Source organism: Brassica napus, chromosome C6 (genome assembly GCF_020379485.1).
Source record: "Brassica napus cultivar Da-Ae chromosome C6, Da-Ae, whole genome shotgun sequence".
Taxonomy (NCBI): domain Eukaryota; kingdom Viridiplantae; phylum Streptophyta; class Magnoliopsida; order Brassicales; family Brassicaceae; genus Brassica; species Brassica napus.
In genome coordinates, this window is record NC_063449.1 from 32,453,610 (window position 1) to 32,475,218 (window position 21,609).

The 21,609-nt window shown below is 37.0% G+C and overlaps 1 protein-coding gene and 1 long non-coding RNA gene across 2 annotated transcripts; both read right to left on the bottom strand.

Annotated features, from left to right (window-relative positions):
• Positions 1-5,458: 5,458 nt before the first annotated feature.
• LOC125588484 (putative defensin-like protein 280) lies at positions 5,459-7,189 on the bottom strand. Its single transcript, XM_048759851.1, has 2 exons — positions 7,093-7,189; positions 5,459-5,722 (listed from the first exon to the last, which is right to left on the bottom strand). Exons 1-2 carry the CDS (start codon positions 7,151-7,153, stop codon positions 5,574-5,576), a joined length of 210 nt encoding a protein of 69 aa, XP_048615808.1. The 5' UTR covers positions 7,154-7,189; the 3' UTR covers positions 5,459-5,573.
• LOC125589243 lies at positions 5,997-7,036 on the bottom strand. The gene is made up of 2 exons (XR_007325417.1): positions 6,810-7,036; positions 5,997-6,648 (listed from the first exon to the last, which is right to left on the bottom strand). It is a non-coding gene; the product is annotated as an uncharacterized LOC125589243 (long non-coding RNA).
• Positions 7,190-21,609: the final 14,420 nt, after the last annotated feature.

Genomic DNA, 21,609 nt, shown 5'->3' on the forward strand with positions numbered 1-21,609 from the left:
GTTCGTTTGTACAGATGCGTCCAGATGGTCCATCTAGATGTTTTATCCACATGCTCCATCTGGGTGTTGTTCGTTTCTTCATTTCGTCCATGCATCCAGATGAATCATCTGAATGCAACTATGTTCGTTTGCTTTTCATTTTTTAACTTCCATCTACATCCAGGTGGACTTATTAATAAAATGATTAAAATATAACTTTTTACGTTTCGGCGGAAAAATAGCATTTTTACGGTTTTGGCGGAAAATATTTTTGCGGTTTCTGAGGAAAAATGTGTTTTTGGCGAAAAAGTGCATTTTTGTTATTTTGGCGGAAAAATACGTTTTTATGGGTTTGGGGGAAAAATACGTTTTGCGGTTTGGACGGGAAAATTGTGTTTTGCGGTTTTGGCGGGAAAAGTATTTTTGACGAGAAAAGTTTTTTTTTCAGGATTTTGGCGGGAAAAGTTTTTTTTCGCGATTTTGGGGGGAAAAGTTTTTTTTGCGATTTTGGCGGGAAAAGCATTTTTGCGGTTTCGACGAGAAAATACATTTTTCCGGTTTTGGGTGGGAAAATACATTTTTCCGATTTTGGCGGGAAAATGCGTTTTTTCCGATTTTGGCGGGAAAATGCGTTTTTCCGGTTTTGGCGGGAAAATTCCGTTTTCCGTTTTTGGCGGGAAAATTCTGTTTTCTGTTTTTGGCGGGAAAATTGTCTTTTCCGGTTTTGGCGGGAAAATGTGTTTTTCCGGTTTTGGCGGGAAAATTCTGTTTTCCGGTTTTGGCGGGAAAATGCGTTTCCGGTTTTGGCGGAAAAATTGTGTTTTCCGGTTTTGGTGGGAAAATGCATTTTTCTGGTTTTGGCGGAAAAATTGAGTTTTTCCGGTTTTGGCGGGAAAATTGCGTTTTTACAGGTTTTGACGGGAAAATGCGTTTTTTTTTTGTTTTGACGGAAAAATGTGATTTTTCGGTTTTGGTCGAAAAGTGCGGTTTTACTGTTTGGGCGAAAAATGTGTTTTTATGGAAATGTGTGTTTTGCGTTTTTTCTGCGGAAAAACGCATCTTGCGGTTTTTGGCGGAAAAATGTGTTTTTCAGTTTTTGCGAGAAAATACATTTTTTGGTTATAGGAGAAAAATGTATATGCAAAAAAAAATAGAATTTCGGGTTTGAAAATAATATTTTGATTTTAAAAGGTCATATTTGTCATTTTTTTTTTTGGACTGAACTAGATGCATCTGCAGTCAGATGCACCATCAAGACTCACCTTCATTTGGGTGAGAATTTGAGATGAGTTTTTAAAAATTCAGCAGGGTGATCCATCTGGATGTAGCATTATAATGTACAAAACGAACATCAATTTGCATCTTCACCCAGATGATCCATCTGGGTGAGCAAACGAACAGGGCCTTAATGTATCATCACGAAAGCGGTCTTTTCGACTTTAGACGGACTGAAAGCTCTCCGTTGCTGCTTGTAGTTGACAGAAGAGATGACCCGGTTGCTCAATCAGTGGACATATCAGGTTAACTTGACTAGAAGGGTTATTATTGTGCTACTCTCTTGTATATAATACTACGGGGTGTCCGAGCTGAATATTGTTCTATTATTGTTAAGAGCATTATTTTTTGGATAATGTAATTATGTTGTCGTTTTTATTTGTTAAGAGCATTATTTGGTGTTTTTAGCGTGTTATGTAATAGTAGGTGATATGTTAATATATTTTGTGTTTGTTATTTGAATAATGTGTTGTTGTGTATATAGTACTTGTTAGTAGTGAAGTGAGTCTCTAACGTAAAAGAATATTGAATTTCAATAACTTTGCATCTACGCATTTGTTGATTTTAAAATTAACGGTTTCCGCGTCAAAATTGTATTATATTTTTCATATTTTTGAAAATTATAATTTTTAAGATGTTTTTTGCTCTCTCTCCATATTTTGACCATGAACCGTCACCGTCTATGTATTTCGTTACCTTTCTGGTGTGCGGTGCTTCTCACCATCACGGAAAAGACTCACCTCTTTCTCTTATTCTTCTTTGCCTTTTTCACCTGTAAGATTATATGATATTTGTTTTAGATCGGGTTTATGAGTTTTCAGTTGTGCGGTTGATTTTCTCGGCATTGAAGGCTGTTCCAGTCAATATTGACTGCTTCTCTTCTTCCTTAGATTTCAGCTGATATTAGGAACTACATCTCCTTGGTTGGGCCAGAGTTTAGTCATCTTTGATGTTGTATTCCTCGTCGTTGGCTTACCGTCAATAGTCTCTGCTCGTCTTGGTTTTCAAGATCTAGTTTTTGGTGTTTTGACTTCTATGCTCTCTTTTATAGCTCAAGAACGGCTCCATAGTTTGCTGATTTCGTTTTGTCTCCCTTTCCCTCTATGTTCTCGCATCTCTTTGTATATTTCATCGCATATCTGGTGGCTCTCCCTTTCACCATGTTTGCCACTCGAGGTTTGGATAATGTTTTCGTTCGTGTATGCTATGTGGGCTTGGAAGGTTATTCTGGTCTCAAGTTTAGTCTCTGATTTCTCGGTGGTTGTCTTTCATTCTCCCTCGCTCAAGTTGTTTCTTTTCTTTATGTGTTTCCCTTGGTATAAGTGTGAGGAGTTAGTCTCTTGGAGCTTTGGTCCCTTCTATCCAGAGCTTTGTGGTTTTTCACTTGCATGGCCGTCTTGTATGTTCTTGTTTAGTTTGTGAGTCGTTTCTTATCTTTTAGCTACTGGTTGTGATTTCGGTGATTTAGACATATATCTTCATGTTTCTTGGTGGCTTTGGCATTTCGATTATTATTCTCCCTCTGGCCCGGTTTCTTGGTTATTTGCGCTGGTGCTCTAGTTTCTTATTCTTAGTTTGATTATCTTATGATATTAATAGTGAAATAATATATAATTTGTAAATGAAATAATAAAAATTAGTAAAAATAATACAATGGTGAAAGTTTATGCTATTTTTAGTTGTGAATAAATTAAATATTTAAAATATATTTATATTATTTTATTTATTTCTTGATTTTTGGAGACCAATAAATGTGATAAAGATTAGATAGTACACAATTAGAAATTGATGGAGCAAATTGCAATAATCTAAAAGATGAAGGATTTAAAATACAAAAAAAAAAAAAACATGAGGACACATGTCAACAAACCCCCCCCCCTTCCACATGTCATAAGAAGAGAAAAAAGCCAACTTTATATATATAGATGTCCAGATGTCGTACCTTTTTGTAAGATTTTAAGAATAAGACTTGCTCATTTAGCGAGATATTTATGTAGGCAATGGTGCACGAACTCATAGGACTTCAGGGTAATAAAGTGGACTTGAGAGCATCTCCAATGGTACATCAAAATGAGGGAAAACATCAAAAAATGAGGGAAATTCATCTCCAATGGTACATCATTTTCAGGGAAAAAATGAGTATATGAACAGTATTCCCTCAAATTTGAGGGAATACTATTCACAACCTCATTTTGATGTCAACCTTTTTTTACTTACATAATGGTCCTTTGCTTTTTGACAATCTTTATTTTATGCATAAACAAAACATTAACACTAAAAAGATGTGATTCGTGACATAATGTTTACTTGTGTAATTTTACACAACATGGTAATTGAAGATGAGCGTGATCTCGATGCACCAATTGTAGTTGGAAGAGAAGTTTCACCTCCCGAAGTTGAAATAGCTGAAGATCAAACTACCTGATTCCAAAAGTTTTTGAGTCGGTTTAGACAAATCAAAGATAAAGAAGCTGTTTTCTCTCTTCGAAATGCGTTGATTGATCATTGTGGGAAAAATTATAGTAATAGTACTGTTTAAGTAAAATTCTACTATTACTTTGTATGTTGTTATGTACTTTTATTAATGTAATATATATTTTTTTATAAGTTGAAGTTTGGTTAAATTGTAGAATTTAAAAATAAGTGAGTATGATCTAAAATTTTATAAAATAAAGGTGTTATCTGCAATAAATAAGAAGTTGAAAAATGAATATAATAAAAATTGATGAAGAAAATAAGGGAAACTATTGGAGCAAATCACAAACTCATTTTAAGTTTATTTCATTTTGAGGAAAAAAATGAAGGAAACCATTGGAAATGGTCGTCTGAGAGCCATTGGAAGTCTTCCAACAGATGAGCAAGTTGTGAGGCTTCTCCAATACCATATTAAAACCTCACAGCTAGCTAATAAGTCTATTTTCCTGGCAGGGAGTGGTTTTATCTTCAGAACAAGAGGAATTATTATTCAAATCTAACATGTATGAAAATTTTGGGGATATTGGAATGAACATCAAGCGAACGGTAGATGACTTTCAGCTGGTGGCTCAGAGTAACCAAAATATTCAGACAGTATGTAAAGATATGGCTAGTCTTAAACTATGCTCCTGCAAAGACGTTCGGTTTCTGGTGATAATGACAATTATATTTGTGAATGTGTTGGTTTTACTGAGGACATGGCCAGATTTGTTGACAACTAACAGATGGACCTTCATAAAAGTAGACGGAATGATCGGAGTTTGCTTTGATAATATCGTAATAATGTTATATTGTGATGGTACGACTCATACTAACTGTCGTGTAGATTATTTCTCTTATCACCCATCAATGTGCCATCTAGATTAATAAATAAAAAATATTATTTTTTTGGAAAATACAAAATAGTTAGAAAAATGAATGACGACGCCAACTTAAACGAACCCTAAATCTTAAATTATAAATATTAAATCCTAAATTTAAACTCAAAAACCCTATACACTAAACTAAATCATAGATCCTAAATTAAAACCCTAAACCAAACCTTAGACCCCAAATCATAAATCCTAATCCCTAGACCTTAAATTTAAATTTTAATGTCGGTGTTAATGTCAACGTCGTTCTTTTAGGATGTAGAGTCTGTTTTAGGGCATACAGTTTGGGTTTAGAATTTAGAGGATAGAGTTTGGATTTAGGGTCTAGAATTTGGTTTAGGGTCAATGGTTTAGGGTTTCAGGTCTAGGATTTGGTTTAGTGGTATAAGGTTTAGGGTTTAGATTTAGGGTTTAGAAATTTGCTGGCGATTTTAACGACAAAAGCATTCTTTTTTCAGCTATTTTGTATTTTTTTATAAAAAATTATTTTTTTCGTTTATTAATTTAGGTGACACATTGATTGGTGATAAAAGATGACGTTAGAACTATGTATAAGAATTCTTTTCCATATCTCTCTTTTTCTCTTTACACAGCTAATTTTCTCATCATCCTTTGAAAAGTATAATAGGTTGTGGCAAAACAAGTTTGATCTTAACCACAATAGTTGGGTGGTAAGACGGACTCAAAACGGTGTTAAACACTCTGAGTTCAAAACTTACCATGTGAGATACAATCCATTTTTATGATGTCAGATATCTAATTTCTATCTCGAGCAACCGTTTACTCCAGATTTTTTTTTTTTTAAAACAAAGTTGATCTTTTTGAAGTATATGTTTAGCTTAAAAGTGATAAAAAGATTACGAGATGAAATTATAAATCATTATTAAATAGACGAACAATCTACTTATACGTCTTTCTTATTTATTTTATGTTTTAACTCCGATAATCAGATATATTCGAACCACATTTTTATTAACCTTTGCAGTAACACATTCGTAAAGCTGGTATAGCGTGGTCCGGTCCACAATAGCCTCCCGGATGACCAGTTTCCTTACAGTATTTATCGCAGTCTTTGTCAGTAAAATCTGGACTGCAATCAAATTGTACTTTGTCTCCTAACCCTGTCCCAAAAAATATATCAAGGATGTCAAAAAAAATATTTAACTCGAGAACATAAAACATCAATGCATGTATATTTGGAAGAGTGTAGTGTTTTACACTCAGGTTCGCCTTATAATATAACATTATAATTTTTTATTATATTATAAGGCTATTTGTGCTATTAGTACACTTTCCTTTAACTTATTCTCTTATTTTCTAACTAAATCATAACTAGAGTACAAATTATACTATATGAGTTTGGGTATAATGTTTTTCCCCCCCTTTTTTTTAAAAAAAAAAAAAAATTCATATTAAAAAAGTTTGTTTTTCTTTTCAAGATAAAGAAACAGCTGACAAACATAAAAAATAACATGAAGAAAATAAAGTAAACCGAAAAACAATCAAACCACATTCTAATCCGGTCCACCCAGACCAGGAATAGTCTTTAACCTAACCCAAGAAAACAAAGAGGCGAAATAGAAAACCGCCACCAACAAGTCCATCAGAGCCGCACCGAAGAGAAGCCATGTCCGCTGAGATCGCTGCCACCAGAAATCTCAAGAGCAAAACCGAACAAAGATGCTATTTCCACCGGAGACAAGAGTACCGGAATAGAAAAGCGGAGTCGAGACCTCCGCCACAAAGAAACGAAGAGACAAACGGATCTAAGCAACATGTTAGGCCAAAACAGGAAAAGAAATAGAAGAAGTGCAAAGTTGCAAAGAGCAAAATAGATCTAGACCGCACCCCACTAACCGGATCGCCTCCATTGTAACTAAAACCCTAACCCTAGCTCTGCCGCCATTCTCAAAAGTGAGATGCAAGATGAAAAAAGGAAATCGGTGCTTCCAATATATAGCCAAACCCAACCCTTACGTCGTGCTTTATCACCGAGAAACTTCTGCCGCCTCTTCGCTACGCCAACACTGCTCGAGCCACCGTGGATCTACAGAAAGAAGTTGAGAAAGACTTAGGGGTCACAATTCAGATCTGCCCCCACAGATCTAAGTCGTGAAGCCAGAGCCCCGCACCGCCGACGACAATTGTATCACCAACCGCTATCTTAGATCTAGAACACCAATACCCGTAGGAGGGAGAAATGACTACCTTTTAAGTTCGTGGATGACCAAACAAAGAAAAGAAAAAAAAAAAAGGAAAGATTGACCCTCTCACAACTTCCGGTGTGAGAACCGGTGCCAGAGAGGGTAAAATAGAGACGAAGGATGGCCATAAAAAGAGAAAGTCTTAGATGAAATATCAACTTCTTCCCATCATAAAATTCTGCCAATGTTTATAGAATTTTAACCTAATAATAATTTTGTTACATGAATTTTTGAATATATGAATTAAAGTATTAGCAGAAGAAAAAGGCGAGCTAGAGAATTTGAACCTGGGGTCAGAAGTATACTAAGGCAAACAAAAAGAAGGAAGAAATGTTTGGTAGAAGCCATCTCACTTTGATAGATATTATTATTGTAGTTTTGGCTTCTGTGTTCTGTTTGAAAATGAACCTCACACACTTTATATATACTACTCCTTCCGTTTTCAAAGTACTGCATGTTGCAGAAATTTCACACATATTAAGAAAATATCTATAATTTTGATTATAAATATATTATTCTAGATTAGCTATTTTCTATAATTTTCAACCAATAAAAAATTAATAAACAGTAAAAGCAATTAACTATTTTGAAATTTACAGTTTATTATTATTATTTAATAAAAAGTAATGTATTTTTTAGAAACGAATTTTGTTTTTAAAACAAAAATATTTTTTGTGACAGAGACTAGTAAATAAAATTTTGTGTATATTTAGTTTTTCACAGTCAATGATTCTTATATGTTGACCGAATCTCATGTTTCTTATTATCATCGAGATTCGGTCAACATATACTTAATTTTGTATAGTCAATAACTTTAACGAATCTGGGTATATATATTTTTTTTTCAATTGCAAAAATAGTTTTTCCTAATTGCGAAGATTGATGTTGACTAATTTTTTCAGAAATTGAACTCTATAACCACAAAAAAACCTAAATTTGCTAAGTAACCAAAACTTTTATCTATTTCCTCTTTCTTTTCCTATCTCTCTCTACCCTTTCTCTATAAATCTATTTTTTTTTTCACCAATTCACCCAAATCTTTTTTTATTAGTTGATCGGTCTAACTTGTTCTGTCTTTTTTATATATTAGAGATGTATTGAAAACCAGAATTCTTTTCTGTAATATTTTTTTCTGATTTAAATTAATGGTTTATATTTTAATATAAGACAATATTTTTGGTCTATGAATTTATAGATTTTTAAATTTTAAAAATGTGAAGATATAAGTTTCAAACTGTTGTTTCATGGAGAATTAAATTTAAAATTATTATTTCATGGATAAAGAGAAAGAGATCATAATTTATGATACATCTAATATTATATGATGGTTTTCATGGAAATATAACTCTTCTACACTTGAAAATTTTAAATCTACACAACTTTTATGAATACACAATCTAATAACACACCCACCCCTCCCTAAGTACTTCAGATAAGCCAAAATTAAAGATTTTACGATATAAGATGGCCTCGTTAGATCATTAAACAAGGCTTATAAGGTTTTAAAGTTACAGTCTTATATAAGCCTTAACTAGAGTTCGACCGCATGTACGGATATCTTTTCCACTTTTAAAGTTTATATGTTGAACTGCCTCTCAATTGCAGCCATCAAAGCATAGATGACGCATATTTCACTCGTTCAAGAGACATATCAATGGTTTCGTCATGTTATTGACGAAATTGAAGCTGCAGCAATAGCATCAAAACGTTGGGTGAGTATGTTGGAACTATTTTTTGAACATTATGAATAGTGTATTCATATGTCAAAAATGAGGTTTTATTTGAATGAAAAATGGAGGTTTAATGTGTGTGATTTGAGAAACTTTTATAAAGTAGCAAATACACACATCGGATATTTGAACTTGGATTTGAGTTTTTTGATTTGTTAGTTGGACTTCATGTTCATTAACTTAATCTTATAAACCAAATATATGTTGATATCTTATATTGATAAAATATAAAAAAGAAATTCATTTTAAAATATACTCCCTCTGTTCCCGAAAGTAGGATTTTCTAGATTTATTTTTTGTTCCAAAATTATAGATTTTCTAAAATTTTAAGGTACTTTTGGTAGTTAATGTTAAAAGGTTGTATACTTTTAAGAAACATTAATTGAAAATATTTGAATTGGTTGAATACTATTGGTTGATATTTATTGGAAAATGTATAGTAAAATAAATAATAAATTCAATTGTAAACATTTATTATATTCTTAATATGCGTGAATACTCTAGAAAATCATTCTTTCGGGAACGAAGGGAGTATTATTTAGTTTGAATTGGTCAAACAATAATAATTTTTACTCTTTAATTTCTTGGTCAAAATGTAGAATAAATTCACATAATAATTGACAAGAATTAAAGACTCCATTAATGCACCATGGAGGTTTCACTTTTGTGTTGAAAAATGAAACTTGTGCTTCTCATTATTTTTCTATAAAAAGTCTTGCTAGCATTATAGAAAAGAAATATACGAACAACACATGCTGCAGTTGTATCCTGGGAATAGTTATGCTAGTATTTTTTTTCTTGTGTCTTAGAGTACAACACAAAATTAGGTTCGATAGATTCTGTTTTTCGGTGATGATAAACAGAAACAATGCTGCAGTTGTATCCTGGGAATCTGAGCGCTATGAAACCGTCACAGTACGGGGTGTTTAAAGATTTCAGAAAAGAAATTAATCATCTCGACTCTGCAATTCTTCTTTATTCGTTTGTTTCGGTATTGTATTTTTTTTAATTTATGTTCTTATTATTTTTATAAATATCAGTTGTTCTCAATGTAGTAAAATAAGGTTTCTACAGAGTATAGCCGCGATCTGTTCAATCTCTGGGGGAGAATACTTCAAATGGTAGATCTTTCCCGTGACAGGATCTAATCTACACCCAACAGCTCTTTCATTTAGAATATCTTCACGAACATGTCTCGAAAGCATAGCAGGCGTACATATAATAATCACATATCCATTCAATGAATAAAGAAGGGAAGTTAATTTAATCAGCACACAAATTAGGTAAAATGACCAGAACCATGTAATTTTTTTTATTACTACCATTTTATAAATATCCAGCATGCCCTTTTATTACATTATGACAAAAACGTAGTTACAAGAATATCATTACTTTTTAATGTCACGTCGGAAAAAATCAGGCGCCGCGTAGAAAATTGCTGACGTGTATTAATGAACTCAGCCGTAAAACGCTACGACGGTATTGACGATTGAGCTGTGGTTATATTGCGGCTGATTTAAACAATGCGGCTGACTTATGAGATATGGGCCGACTTCCGTGCATAAATCGGCCGCAAGTTTTATTTTGGCATTCCATATTTGATAATTTGCTTTGTACGTAATTTTTCTTAGTTATATCATATGTCAAATTTTGTATTTTGTAGCTTAAAGTTAAAGTTTTATTTTTTTAACTTAATAAATTGATATATATTTTAAGAATTGGTGTTTAAGTTTGAAAATATTAGATTAATATCAAAATTATGATTTGGATATAAAGTTTAGGTTTAGAGTTTAGGGTTTGAATGTAGTGTTAGAGGTTAGTTTTTGAATATAAAATTTATGTTTTGGAGTTTATAATTAATTACACATGTATTGTTACTTATATTCAATTTTCTATAATCAATTACCATCTAACCATCCAATAAAATACTTAATTTCATAAAATGTTAAGTACTTGTATAAGTAATTGTAAGAAAAAATATATCTCAAGATCAAATTAGTCTGAACTTGAAAATTCAGAAACTATACACATTCAGTCGATTTATATTCACTTGATATTTATAAGAGGAGCTTCAATATAACTTTTTAAAATACTTCAATTCCATTTTCTGATTTTAGGGTATGTTTGAGGTATGACTGAGTTATATAATCGACATGTTGAGTTATCTAAACGACTCGGCAGAGTTATATTTACATTTTCTAATTTTTGAGTATGTTTGAGGTATGTTTGAGTTATATAAACGACACAATTGAGATATATAAACGACATGGCTGAGTTATGTTTCTTAGAGAGAAAACACAAAAATATAGGTTTGCTGCACCGCTCAGTTGATAACTCATCCTTGTCTCCAAGCTTCATTGAACTCCTCCACGTCGTCTCTGTTGAATCTGTCACTTCTCACTATCTCCTCCATTATCTTCTCGTTCAAGCTTCTCTGTCACTCAGATCTGAAAAAAAATTGGATTATCCAAATCTGAGTATCAAATCACAAACAATACAAAATCTGAAAGAGAATGAGAGACATACCTCAATCGTCTCTTCTTCTTCTCATGTGGCCTTTCATGAAATAACCAATATTCATCATAATCCACCATCGAGAATCTTGTTTCTTCCAACAAAGTAAGCATTGTCCATCATACACTCGATAATATTCAATGAATACTCCCCACAATCGTCAATGTGGGTGTTTTTGGAATGTATTTGCTTTGTCTCCTCAGAACGCAAACTGCTTATAGCTAAGTTTTCGGAGATTGATATGAAGTAAATCAGCCGCAACAGAAACTAACTCAGCCGCAACATGAATAAAATTCAGCCACAAACTCGAAAAACTCAATGTAAATCGTCAAAACATACCAGAGAAGACGATTTCAGAGAAAATACTTGCAGAGAAGACGATTGCGGAGAAGATGATTTCAGAGAGGACAATAAGTTTTTGTTTTTTAACAACTGAAGTTTTAAGTTAAAAATCCTTTAATTGAGATCATCAGTGACATGGATTACATTTATTAGTGACGTGGATTTGTTAATAATTTTAATCATTTTAATTATAAATAATCACAATTAAAAAAAAAACTAACCAAAAGTGTTTATTGCAACTTACTGGAAATTTACCAACATTTGAGTAATTTTCAGATGTATGTTATTCTAGTCATATCATAACTTTTTATACTAATTGAGTAATTATCTCAATAAAGAATCAAAACAATGTGATAGAATCTCGTTAAACCATTTTTCCACAAATAAATATATCTCAAGAGAATATCAAAGAAGAAGGCTCAAATCACATTACGCCTTGACTTGACACAAATTGATAACCTAAACATTATGCCTAACATTGCTAACCTAACATTACGCCTTGACTCACCACAGATTACATTTCTGTTTCATGATTTTTATACGTATTCGTTTGTTTTTTTATGAGTTTAGCCAAAGGTTAAGGGAAACTCTCTCTATGTCTTTCTTTATTTTAAGTGATTCTGGTTTTGTTCCAGCATGCTTGTTGTTTGTCTCTGTATAAAAATCAATAGATACCTATTTAGTGTATTATATTCCAGTATACACCAGCGTGCGCTAGCCCAGTGGTGATTACTTGAGGGAGTTTCAGTCCCAATATGGAAAGCCACCTGGGTTCGATTCGCGCTAGCCACCGGGGCATTCATATTTTCTCTCCGGAGAAAGGGGCAATCCACTACTTTTTTTTATATATATTCCAGTATAGAGTTTATAATGTACAATGATCAATCAAATATTGACATATGACTTGTTATGTTCCAAATCACAAAAGGACGTGATTGTTCCATGGCTTCCAATTCAATTTTCTTAAATATCTGCCTCTATGGCAACATCTTCTTCCTCGGAAATCTGGATTTAGTGGTCAAACTGATGCAGCGCATACGATGGGCCATGGACTTACCGGATTTATGGCGTTTATAAAGTTTTTATTTTATTTAACCAATCATTAGTTATAAGTATAAAGATATGATTACATGTCGTTAGCATAGTATATATAGCTTGATCTACAGCTTTGTAAATATACTATTGATTACTGAATATAAAAAACCTTGGAATTTTCATTTTGTTTTCCTTGTCTTCGGTATTTTTTGGAATCAATGATTATCAAGAACTCTCGTTTGAATGCTTATACTTTCAAATCAATGATTATCAAGCTCTCGTCAGACGGATATTCCTCTTGGAATCAACGAACTTCAAGCCTATCGAACTTGAGGCTTCACCACATATTTTATTTTCTTAGTTATCGGTGTCGTGATTGATGTGATCAGGTTTTAACCACTAAATTCAAACCACAACGGCAGTGCGTGGTAGTACTTAGGGATTATTCTTTGGAATCAACTAGGCTTGGGCGTTCGCGTCTTTGGGTCGGGTTCGAGCCGGTTCTTTTCGGGACCGGATCCTTCGGATCCCAAACATTTAGACTCAATTGGTACTTAGATCATCTCCAATGTAAAACTCTATTTTTTTCATTTCTCACTCTATAATGGAGTAATGAACAAACAAAAAATAGATTACTCCATAAATGGAGTAAACTCTATTATGAAGTGAGATATAGAGTTGGGCTAGAGCATTTCTTACTTCATATCCACTTTTACTCCATTTTAGAGTAAAAATGGAGTTGGATTGAAGATGCCCTTAGAAATTTTTGGTTCGGGTTCGAATCGGTTCTTCTCGGGTCCGGGTCGGTTCGGGTCTATAATTAAAATACCCATAAAATACTTGTAATTGTCCGGGTCCATATCGGGTCTGGGTCAGATTCGGGTATTTAAGATATGAAAAAGACATGATATACTCAACTTCATCAAATTTAGTCGATATTTATCTAAAATTTTACAAATAACTTCAATGAAAATATTAATAATTAAAATATAAAAATTTTAAACTCTAAATTTTACATTTTAAAGCTTCGTATTACTTAAAAAATGTTACAAAATAATAACAAATGTTGTTAACAAAATATATTTCAACTAAATCATAAAACAATATATATATAATTGAACAAAAAATCATAATTTTAGATATACATGTTTTAAAGTCGGGTACAACTCGGTTCTTATCGGGCCAGGTCTATTCGGGTCGGTTTTTTTGGGTCCGGGTCTATTCGGGTCAGTTCTTTTCGGTTCCGGTTCTTTCCGGTAAAAGAAATTTAGACCCAAAAGGTACTTGTAAATTTTTGGTTCCGGGTCGGGTATTTTTGGGTCGGTTCCGGTTCGGATTTTTAGGTATAAGTTAAAATGCCAGGCCTAGAATCAACGATTATTAAGAACTCTAGTTTGAACGGTTATACTTTCAAATCAATGATCATCGAGCTCTCGTCGGACGAATATTCCTCTCGGAATCAACGAACTTCTAGCCTATCGAACTTGAGGCTTCACCACATATTTTCTTTTAACCACTAAATTCAAACTACAAGTGCACGGGAGTGCGCTGTAGTACTTAAAGATCGAATCTTTAGAGTAAAGTAGAGCTAGAATAAAAAGGTAATTGTTTTGTGATTTGATATCACTCAAATTATCCTAAGGAGTGAATTATTCTCTCAAATAAGAAGTTCAGATGTAGTACTTAGAGATCGAATCCACAGAGACTCTAGGATTACACAATAGATTATGGTCTTAAAATAAATCTAGATTAACTGGTTTATAAGTTTAAAGCAGCAAGTGGAGTGGTGAGCAAGTATATTGCTCGATTGATTTGTTTTGAGGTTGTTAACAGTTGGGAGAAATAGCTAAATTCATGTATATTCTCAGGTATGATAAGTAAAACTTAATTTGGGTTTTAGGGTTTATTGATATTAATCATTCTTGAATTCAAACTTAAGATATAATCAATCTGATTATCTAATCTGGATCTCGGATTTCAACTCTCGTATGTTAATCACGAGAAAGTGTCGATCGATAATTTTTTATGAATGTCGATCGATACACCTTTCAAAATATCGATCGACAGAGCTATCGCTGCGTCGATCGATACTTCTTCTAGAAAGCTTTACGGACATGTTTGATTTATATTCTATAACTCACTAGACCAACTCTCGTCTGTATCTAGTCAGTTAGATCATACTAGTTATTTTCAGGTATTAAGTCAAGCGATGGCTTGATCCCAATTAATCTTAAGATCTAAGTTTAAAGGCTGATCAATCTTAAACTTAGCTTTAAGCATAACTAGATGAAAGTATTATATTTCTAAACACCCTAAAAATTGTTGTTGTGAGTAATACATTTATCAACCTATTGAGAAACCTAAATCTAACAATAAGGATTACTCAGACATATTAATGGAACACTTAGTTATGATGGTCTGAATAATACTTAAATAAAATGAGTAAATAAAGTAAGCAACAAAATGAATGAAAGCAAGGGAGTTCAAGATCTTCTATGTTTTGCAGTGTTGATCTATCTCTCCAATTCTAAGCTCTCCCCTTTCAATGGCTTCTTACTTCATCTAAACTAGGTCTAAAAGGTCTCTACGCTAGTCTGCCTCTAAAAATGATACAAAACCCTAATAAATAGCCTAACAGGTGGCCAGAGACTTAAAATGTAATTATTGAAACTTTTGTGAAACTTTAATTCTTCTAATTTGTCATTAACTCTCGGGTGGCTTCGTTGTCTATTGATATGAAGAGTTCACCATCGATCGATATTCCTTGGTAACTATTGGTCGATATTCTGACAAATAATCGACCATCCATCAAAGCCTAGAAAGTCTCCAAATCGCTCCAAATAGATCATTTTCTTCCAGTTAGTACATGAACCTGTAATTACTCTAAATAGACTCTATATAGTAATAATATATCGTAAAACACTCATAAACCATGGTTAATAATGGGTAAAATCCATGGTCTATGTGGGAACCGAAATTCACACTGTCGATTTCCTTAAAATAAGAAAACTTAGGAAAACCCTAATTTTCCAGAGGACCCGGATCTCTGCGAGAGCCAACGACAAGAAACCAAATAAATGCGGAAAATATGAGAAAACATGATAAAACGAATTTACAAAGAAAGTAGATCTTATTTCGAATTCGCGTAAGAGCGTTGCGATCATTACAAGAGGATACAAAGGCTTTGGCCGCAGGGGCCGTCAGCGAGTTACCTAGTTCTAGCAACATAAAACCCTAATCCTAGTTGAGTCGCAACTCGATAACAAAAGACGAAAAAGATATCTAAAAGGCTTTGATTGATTTCAGACTGAACCATATGAAAGGCTGCCTACGTACCCCTTTCGAGGATCAAGCCGAACGTAGTTCAATTGGTAGAGCTGGACAAGAGATCGAACTGCCTAGACGAGTTCGTCTAGTGATTGAGTGCCAGTCATAGAAACCGAACTTGTCGAAAAATAAGCCTAAGTTTCTAAGTGCAGAGAGTTCTGAGTCTAAAAGAGTTCCCCCTCATGCTCCTCGCCTAGGACTTCTTATATACTAGCTCCAAGGTTGGTTTACGCTTTTACTCTTCTGCCCTTAAGCCGTCATAGCATAAAATGGAGATATTCCATTTTCCTGATCTTCACAATTATCTTCAAAACTTCCATATTTATCCGGGGAAACTTGACATTTATCCTTCCTTGTGGACCAAGCGTAAACCGTGCTGTGGTTTACGGGCTTTTGGTTAAGAAATCGTAGGATGGGCCTCGAGTCGTGTTTTAGGTCCCTTTGGGCCGTCTTCCGACTCGACACGTTTACTACGATTTCTTCTGACAATGAATGAATTTTCCGCGGTTTCTAACCCGTAAAGTTTGATCAATGAGTTAGAATAGCGGAAAACATGGACTGAGCCTGCTCCGGTCTTCGGGAGATAGCATTTGAAGGTTTGGCGAGAATGCATGGACTGGTGTCGTATCGATGTTCGGAAGAGCCCAATCGCTGCGTAGCGACCGAAATTTGGTTTGAGCCCAGCGCTACGTAGCGACCGAGGGGGACGAACGCTCGGTCGCTACGTAGCGACCGAACTTTGGCTTGAGCTCGGTCGCTACGTAGCGACCGAGCGGGACGATCGCTCGGTCGCTACGTGGTGACTGAGCTTCGGCTCGGGCTCGGTCGCTACGTAGCGACCGAGCTTTGGCTCGAGATCGGTCGCTACGTAGTGACCGAGCGGGACGAGCGCTCGGTCGCTACGTAGCGACCGAGCATTGGCTCGAGCTCGGTCGCTATGTAGCGACCGAGCGGGACGAGCGCTCGGTCGCTATGTAACGACCAAGCTTCGGCTTGAGCTCGGTCGCTACGTAGCAACCGAGCGGGACGATCGCTTGGTCGCTACGTAGCGACCGAGCTTCGGCTCGAGCTCGGTCGCTACGTAGCGTCCGAGTGGGATGATCGCTCGGTCGCTACGTAGCGACCGAGCTTCGGCTCGAGCTCGGTTGCTACATAGCGACCGAGCGAGACGAGCGCTCGGTCGCTACGTAGCGACCGAGCGGGACAATCGCTCGGTCGCTACGCCCTACGTAGCGATCGAGACCGAGCACGCTACGTAGCGACCGAGCACGCTACTTAGCGACCGAACACGCTACGTAGCGACCGAGCACGCTACGTAGCGACCGAGCACGCTACGTAGCGACCGAGCACGCTACGTAGCGACCGAGCTTTGGTCAGAGATCGGTCGCTACGTAGCGACCAGCTTTTGCGATGGTTGCTACGCGGCAACCTTGTTCTCGTCTTTCTCCGATTTTTTGTGAATATGTTTTCTCCGCAAGATTCTTCGTAAAAATATGTCTTTTTCGAAGATTTATTTTTCGTAAAAACGTTCATGCCGATTTTTACGGACTTTCAGACGTTGATTCCGTCATGACCGATTTTGACCCCAACAGTTAGCCCCCCAGCTCGTTAGGACCATGAGCTTCTAGCGTGAGGTTTTAGCGAGTGGCTTGGCAAGTTAGGTGAGTTAGGCAGAATTAATGGTCGAAAAGGTCTGTGGTAAGTGGTCTTCTCGCTCTTCTAAAAGTAGAATGCAATAAGATTGGGGCTGCACCTTATGACGGCTGCCTGCGTACCCTTGTTGAAGGGATCAAGCCTTTCGTAGTTCGTCTTGGAGTTAAGGTTTGTATGACTAGTTCTCCAGCGAGACCTTTACGGTCTGGTTTTTATGCAGAGGTTATCAGGCATGTTGCTGCCGATGGCATTTTATATGGGTGTAGAGGGAAGACTACGAGTTGTCGTCTCGTAATCTAACTCTGTGTGAATTGCCATATCCATAATCTGTTTCGAGAGTTTTCCGCAGTGTGTAAACTTGCGGGTTTTTCTGAAGACGTTCGAATATTGGCAAAGAGACAAATTTTGGGATCTCGTATCAGGGTGTTTGATACTATGCCTAGAGATGTTAGAGACCAGTGCGCTGGGTTTAGGGCAAGACCTAGGTTTACTTTCGGTTTAAGGATTGTGCGGTGACTGGCCGGCTATCGTTTTTCCTGTTGCGATTTCTTCCTGATTTGTATCGATTTAAAGTCCGCGATAGGTTCTCGGCTTATACGACTTGTTTGATACGAATCGAGCATCTCTCCGGAGACCGGAAGTGCTGGACCAAAATTTCGGATTCTTTTATAGCGCTATTATCCTTGTGTCGGATGTAAGAGAGTCATCTTCGTGAGATGGCTATGTCTGTTTAGGACGTTGAGAGTTTGTTGTGATCAGCAAGAAACTTGATGGTAAAAAATACCGTTTCGAGTCTTTGCGAAGAATATTTGAGAAGATGTTAGTGCGTATGACTGTTTGGTCTTCCATGAAGGTGTTTTTATCGAGGAAGGAAATTTCGTCGAAGAACTAATCTTCAGGCGTCTGCGACGTCTCGCGATGCTGAAGATTTGTTATTCTTTCGTATGCCACGTTTCGTGCTTGAAATGTTCGCGGGCTTGAAGATATTTCGCGATGTTGCAAGGGTTTAGTCTTAGCCATGCGTTTGAAAAACATTCTAGTTTGACTACGAATGTTCGCAGCCAAAATTGTTGTTCATGTTTGGATGCTAATAGTTTTATTTGCGATCGAGGAATTATGACTGAGGTGTCGTGTAAATTTGTTCATGGGAACAAGCGTTTTCCTTCATAGTGCTTTCTGAAGTGTTGGCCTTCCGAGATTTCTTTCGTGTCTATTTGAGGATGTTCCGTATAGCTATAGGAGCTCTGTTACGAGTTTTCCTTACATGCCGCATTTTACGAGTAATACACATCGGGCTTAAAGTGATTCGTAGTATATGGACCTTGGTCGATTTTTGAAAAGTGGAACATTTCCGTTAACTGTTTGGTTGTTAGGACTGAGTTTCGTTATGACGAATTTACCGTATGATTCCCGTTTTTGGGTGGTACGATAATTGTTTGTGGGCTCGAAGATGTTGCGTGGTGTTGCAAAGGTTTTGTCTTAACCCTGCTTTGCTGGAACACTTCGATTTGTTTGCGGACAGTCGCAGCCAAAACTTATGTTCTTGTTTGGATGTCAAGTAGTTTGATTCATGCTAGAGCAGTTCGGAAAAAGAGTGAATTGTGAGAATGTAAAACTTAGTCGATTTTCGACATGTTTACATTGTCCGTCGAATGTTTTGGCTTGGCGTGAAGGTTGTATTCAGCCGCATATCGAAGGACGTAGTTGATTTATAATTATGCCATGACACTTTCGTGCTATCAATAAGGTCGAGTTGGTTCGGATTGCCCATAAAGGGGATGCCGTAACCTAGCTCGTCATCGAAGTGAAGCGTGATAGGACAAGGGTCAAGTAGCGTTTGTCGAGATTGATATGCCAAGTATGTCCATGGTCGTAGGAAACGTTTTTCCGTTTTTAGGTTTGATTTATACGATGAAAGTTTCGTATAATCTTTCCTATGTTCGTATGGAAGTTTTTTTCTTTTTTTATCCGAGGGAGATAAAGCCTAAGAAGCTCGATGTAAAGCCCGTGCGGAGTCAGTCGCGGGGTGGTTTCATCCCTTCGAAGGGATGATCGTCAATCCGGGTCGATTAAAGACCGCGACTAATTGATGATGACTTGGAATATGTTGGTTTCACGAAAATTTCTAGGAGCGAGTCGGTTTTAAGACGACGTTCGTGTCTCTAGTTTCTTCTTTCTTTAGGAAGTGAGATGGTGTGCTTGAATGCGTGGCGATCGTTTCTCGGTTGTACGAGAGATTGGATCGGTTTGCGAGTTTTGCCTGAACAGTTAGAGAACAATAGATCGAGATAGAAAAATCGCCTACGGCTTAGCTTGCTAGACTATCCACCTAAATTCTAAGTTCCCTAGGGTTTTCGGCAGTTTCCAAGACGTTTTCATTCCTTTCCTATGAGAAATTAGAAGTCTAATAAAATTTTCAAATCAGACATGCCTTAGTCTCATCGATAATTTGGGGCTGCCTCTTCTTCGTTATTCTCGTGTCTTCTGACTTATTCTCGTACGAATTGAATTTGACGAAATACCTACGAGAGTTTCGGAGTGAAAAAGGGATTTCAACATCCGAGTTTATGTTCTCGTTTCTTCGTACTGCTGGTTTTACTTAACTTACTAGGTGTGCTTTGTATATTGTTGAAAAATCCATCTGATGTTTATGATTAGATGTTTTCGACTCAACGTGGCCGAAGTTTATAAAACCGGATTGCGTTTAAATTTCTCGTATAGTTTAGGCAACTTTGGCGTTTAAGTCGATCGTTGCTGTTTTAGACGATCGATTCGATCTTATACGAGAAAACAAGTCTTTGCGGTTTTTATCGTAAAATCGAGACGAAACAAAAATATGCGCGATGGAGACTCGAGAGAGAAGCTCGAGGAGTAGTCCAGCTCGCCATTGGGCGAGCTGATGCGGACAGTCTCGATTCGTCGAGCTGACTTGTTTTCGTCGTAAAATCTCAACGGAAAGTCCTATTAAGACGAAACGAAAAGCTGTACTATCGAGACTGGAGAGGGAAGCTCGAGGGGTGATCCAGGTCGCCGTAGGGCGAGCTGAATGAGCCCTCTCAGTTCGCCACACGGCGAGCTGATGCGGACAGTCTCGATTCGTCGAGCTGACTTGTTTTCGTCGTAAAATCTCAACGGAAAGTCCTATTAAGACGAAACGAAAAGCTGTACTATCGAGACTGGAGAGGGAAGCTCGAGGGGTGATCCAGGTCGCCGAAGGGCGAGCTGAATGAGCCCTCTCAGTTCGCCACACGGCGAGCTAATGCGGACAGTCTCGATTCGTCGAGCTGACTTGCAAAATCTCAACGGAAAGTCCGATTAAGACGAAACGAAAAGCTGTACGATCGAGACTGGAGAAAGAAGCTCGAGGGGTGATCCAGGTCGCCGGAGGGCGAGCTGAATGAGCCCTCTCAGCTCTCCACACGGCGAGCTGATGCGGACAGTCTCGATTCGTCGAGCTGACTTGTTTTCGTCGTAAAATCTCAACGGAAAGTCCGATTGAGACGAAACGAAAAGCTGTACGATTGAGACTGGAGAGAGAAGCTCGAGGGGTGATCCAGGTCGCCGTAGGGCGAGCTGAATGAGCCCTCTCAGTTCGCCACACGGCGAGCTAATGTGGACAGTCTCGATTCATCGAGCTGACTCGTAAAATCTCAACGGAAAGTCCGATTAAGACGAAACGAAAAGCTGTACGATCGAGACTGGAGAAGGAAGCTCGAGGGGTGATCCAGTTCGCCGTAGGGCGAGCTGAATGAGCCCTCTCAGCTCGCCACACGGCGAGCTGATGCGGACAGTCTCGATTCGTCGAGCTGACTTGTTTTCGTCGTAAAATCTCAACGGGAAGTCCGATTAAGACGAAACGAAAAGCTGTACGATCGAGACTGAAGAGGGAAGCTCGAGGGGTGATCCAGGTCGCCGTAGGGCGAGCTGAATGAGCCCTCTCAGCTCGCCACACGGTGATGCGGACAGTCTCGATTCGTCGAGCTGACTTGTTTTCGTCGTAAAATCTCAACGGAAAGTCCGATTGAGACGAAACGAAAAGCTGTACGATCGAGACCGGAGAGAGAAGCTCGAGGGGTGATCCAGGTCGCCGTAGGGCGAGCTGAATGAGCCCTCTCAGCTCGCCACACGGCGAGCTGATGCGGACAGTCTCTATTCGTCGAGCTGACTTGTTTTCGTCGTAAAATCTCAACGGAAAGTCTGATT

Coding starts and splice junctions, on each gene's coding strand:
- LOC125588484 (XM_048759851.1), bottom strand. CDS start 7,153: ATGGCTTCTACCAAACATTTCTTCCTTCTTTTTGTTTGCCTTAGTATA. Junction 5,723..7,092: donor TAGTATACTTCTGACCCCAG/GTTCAAATTCTC, acceptor TTTTTGGGACAG/GGTTAGGAGACAAAGTACAA.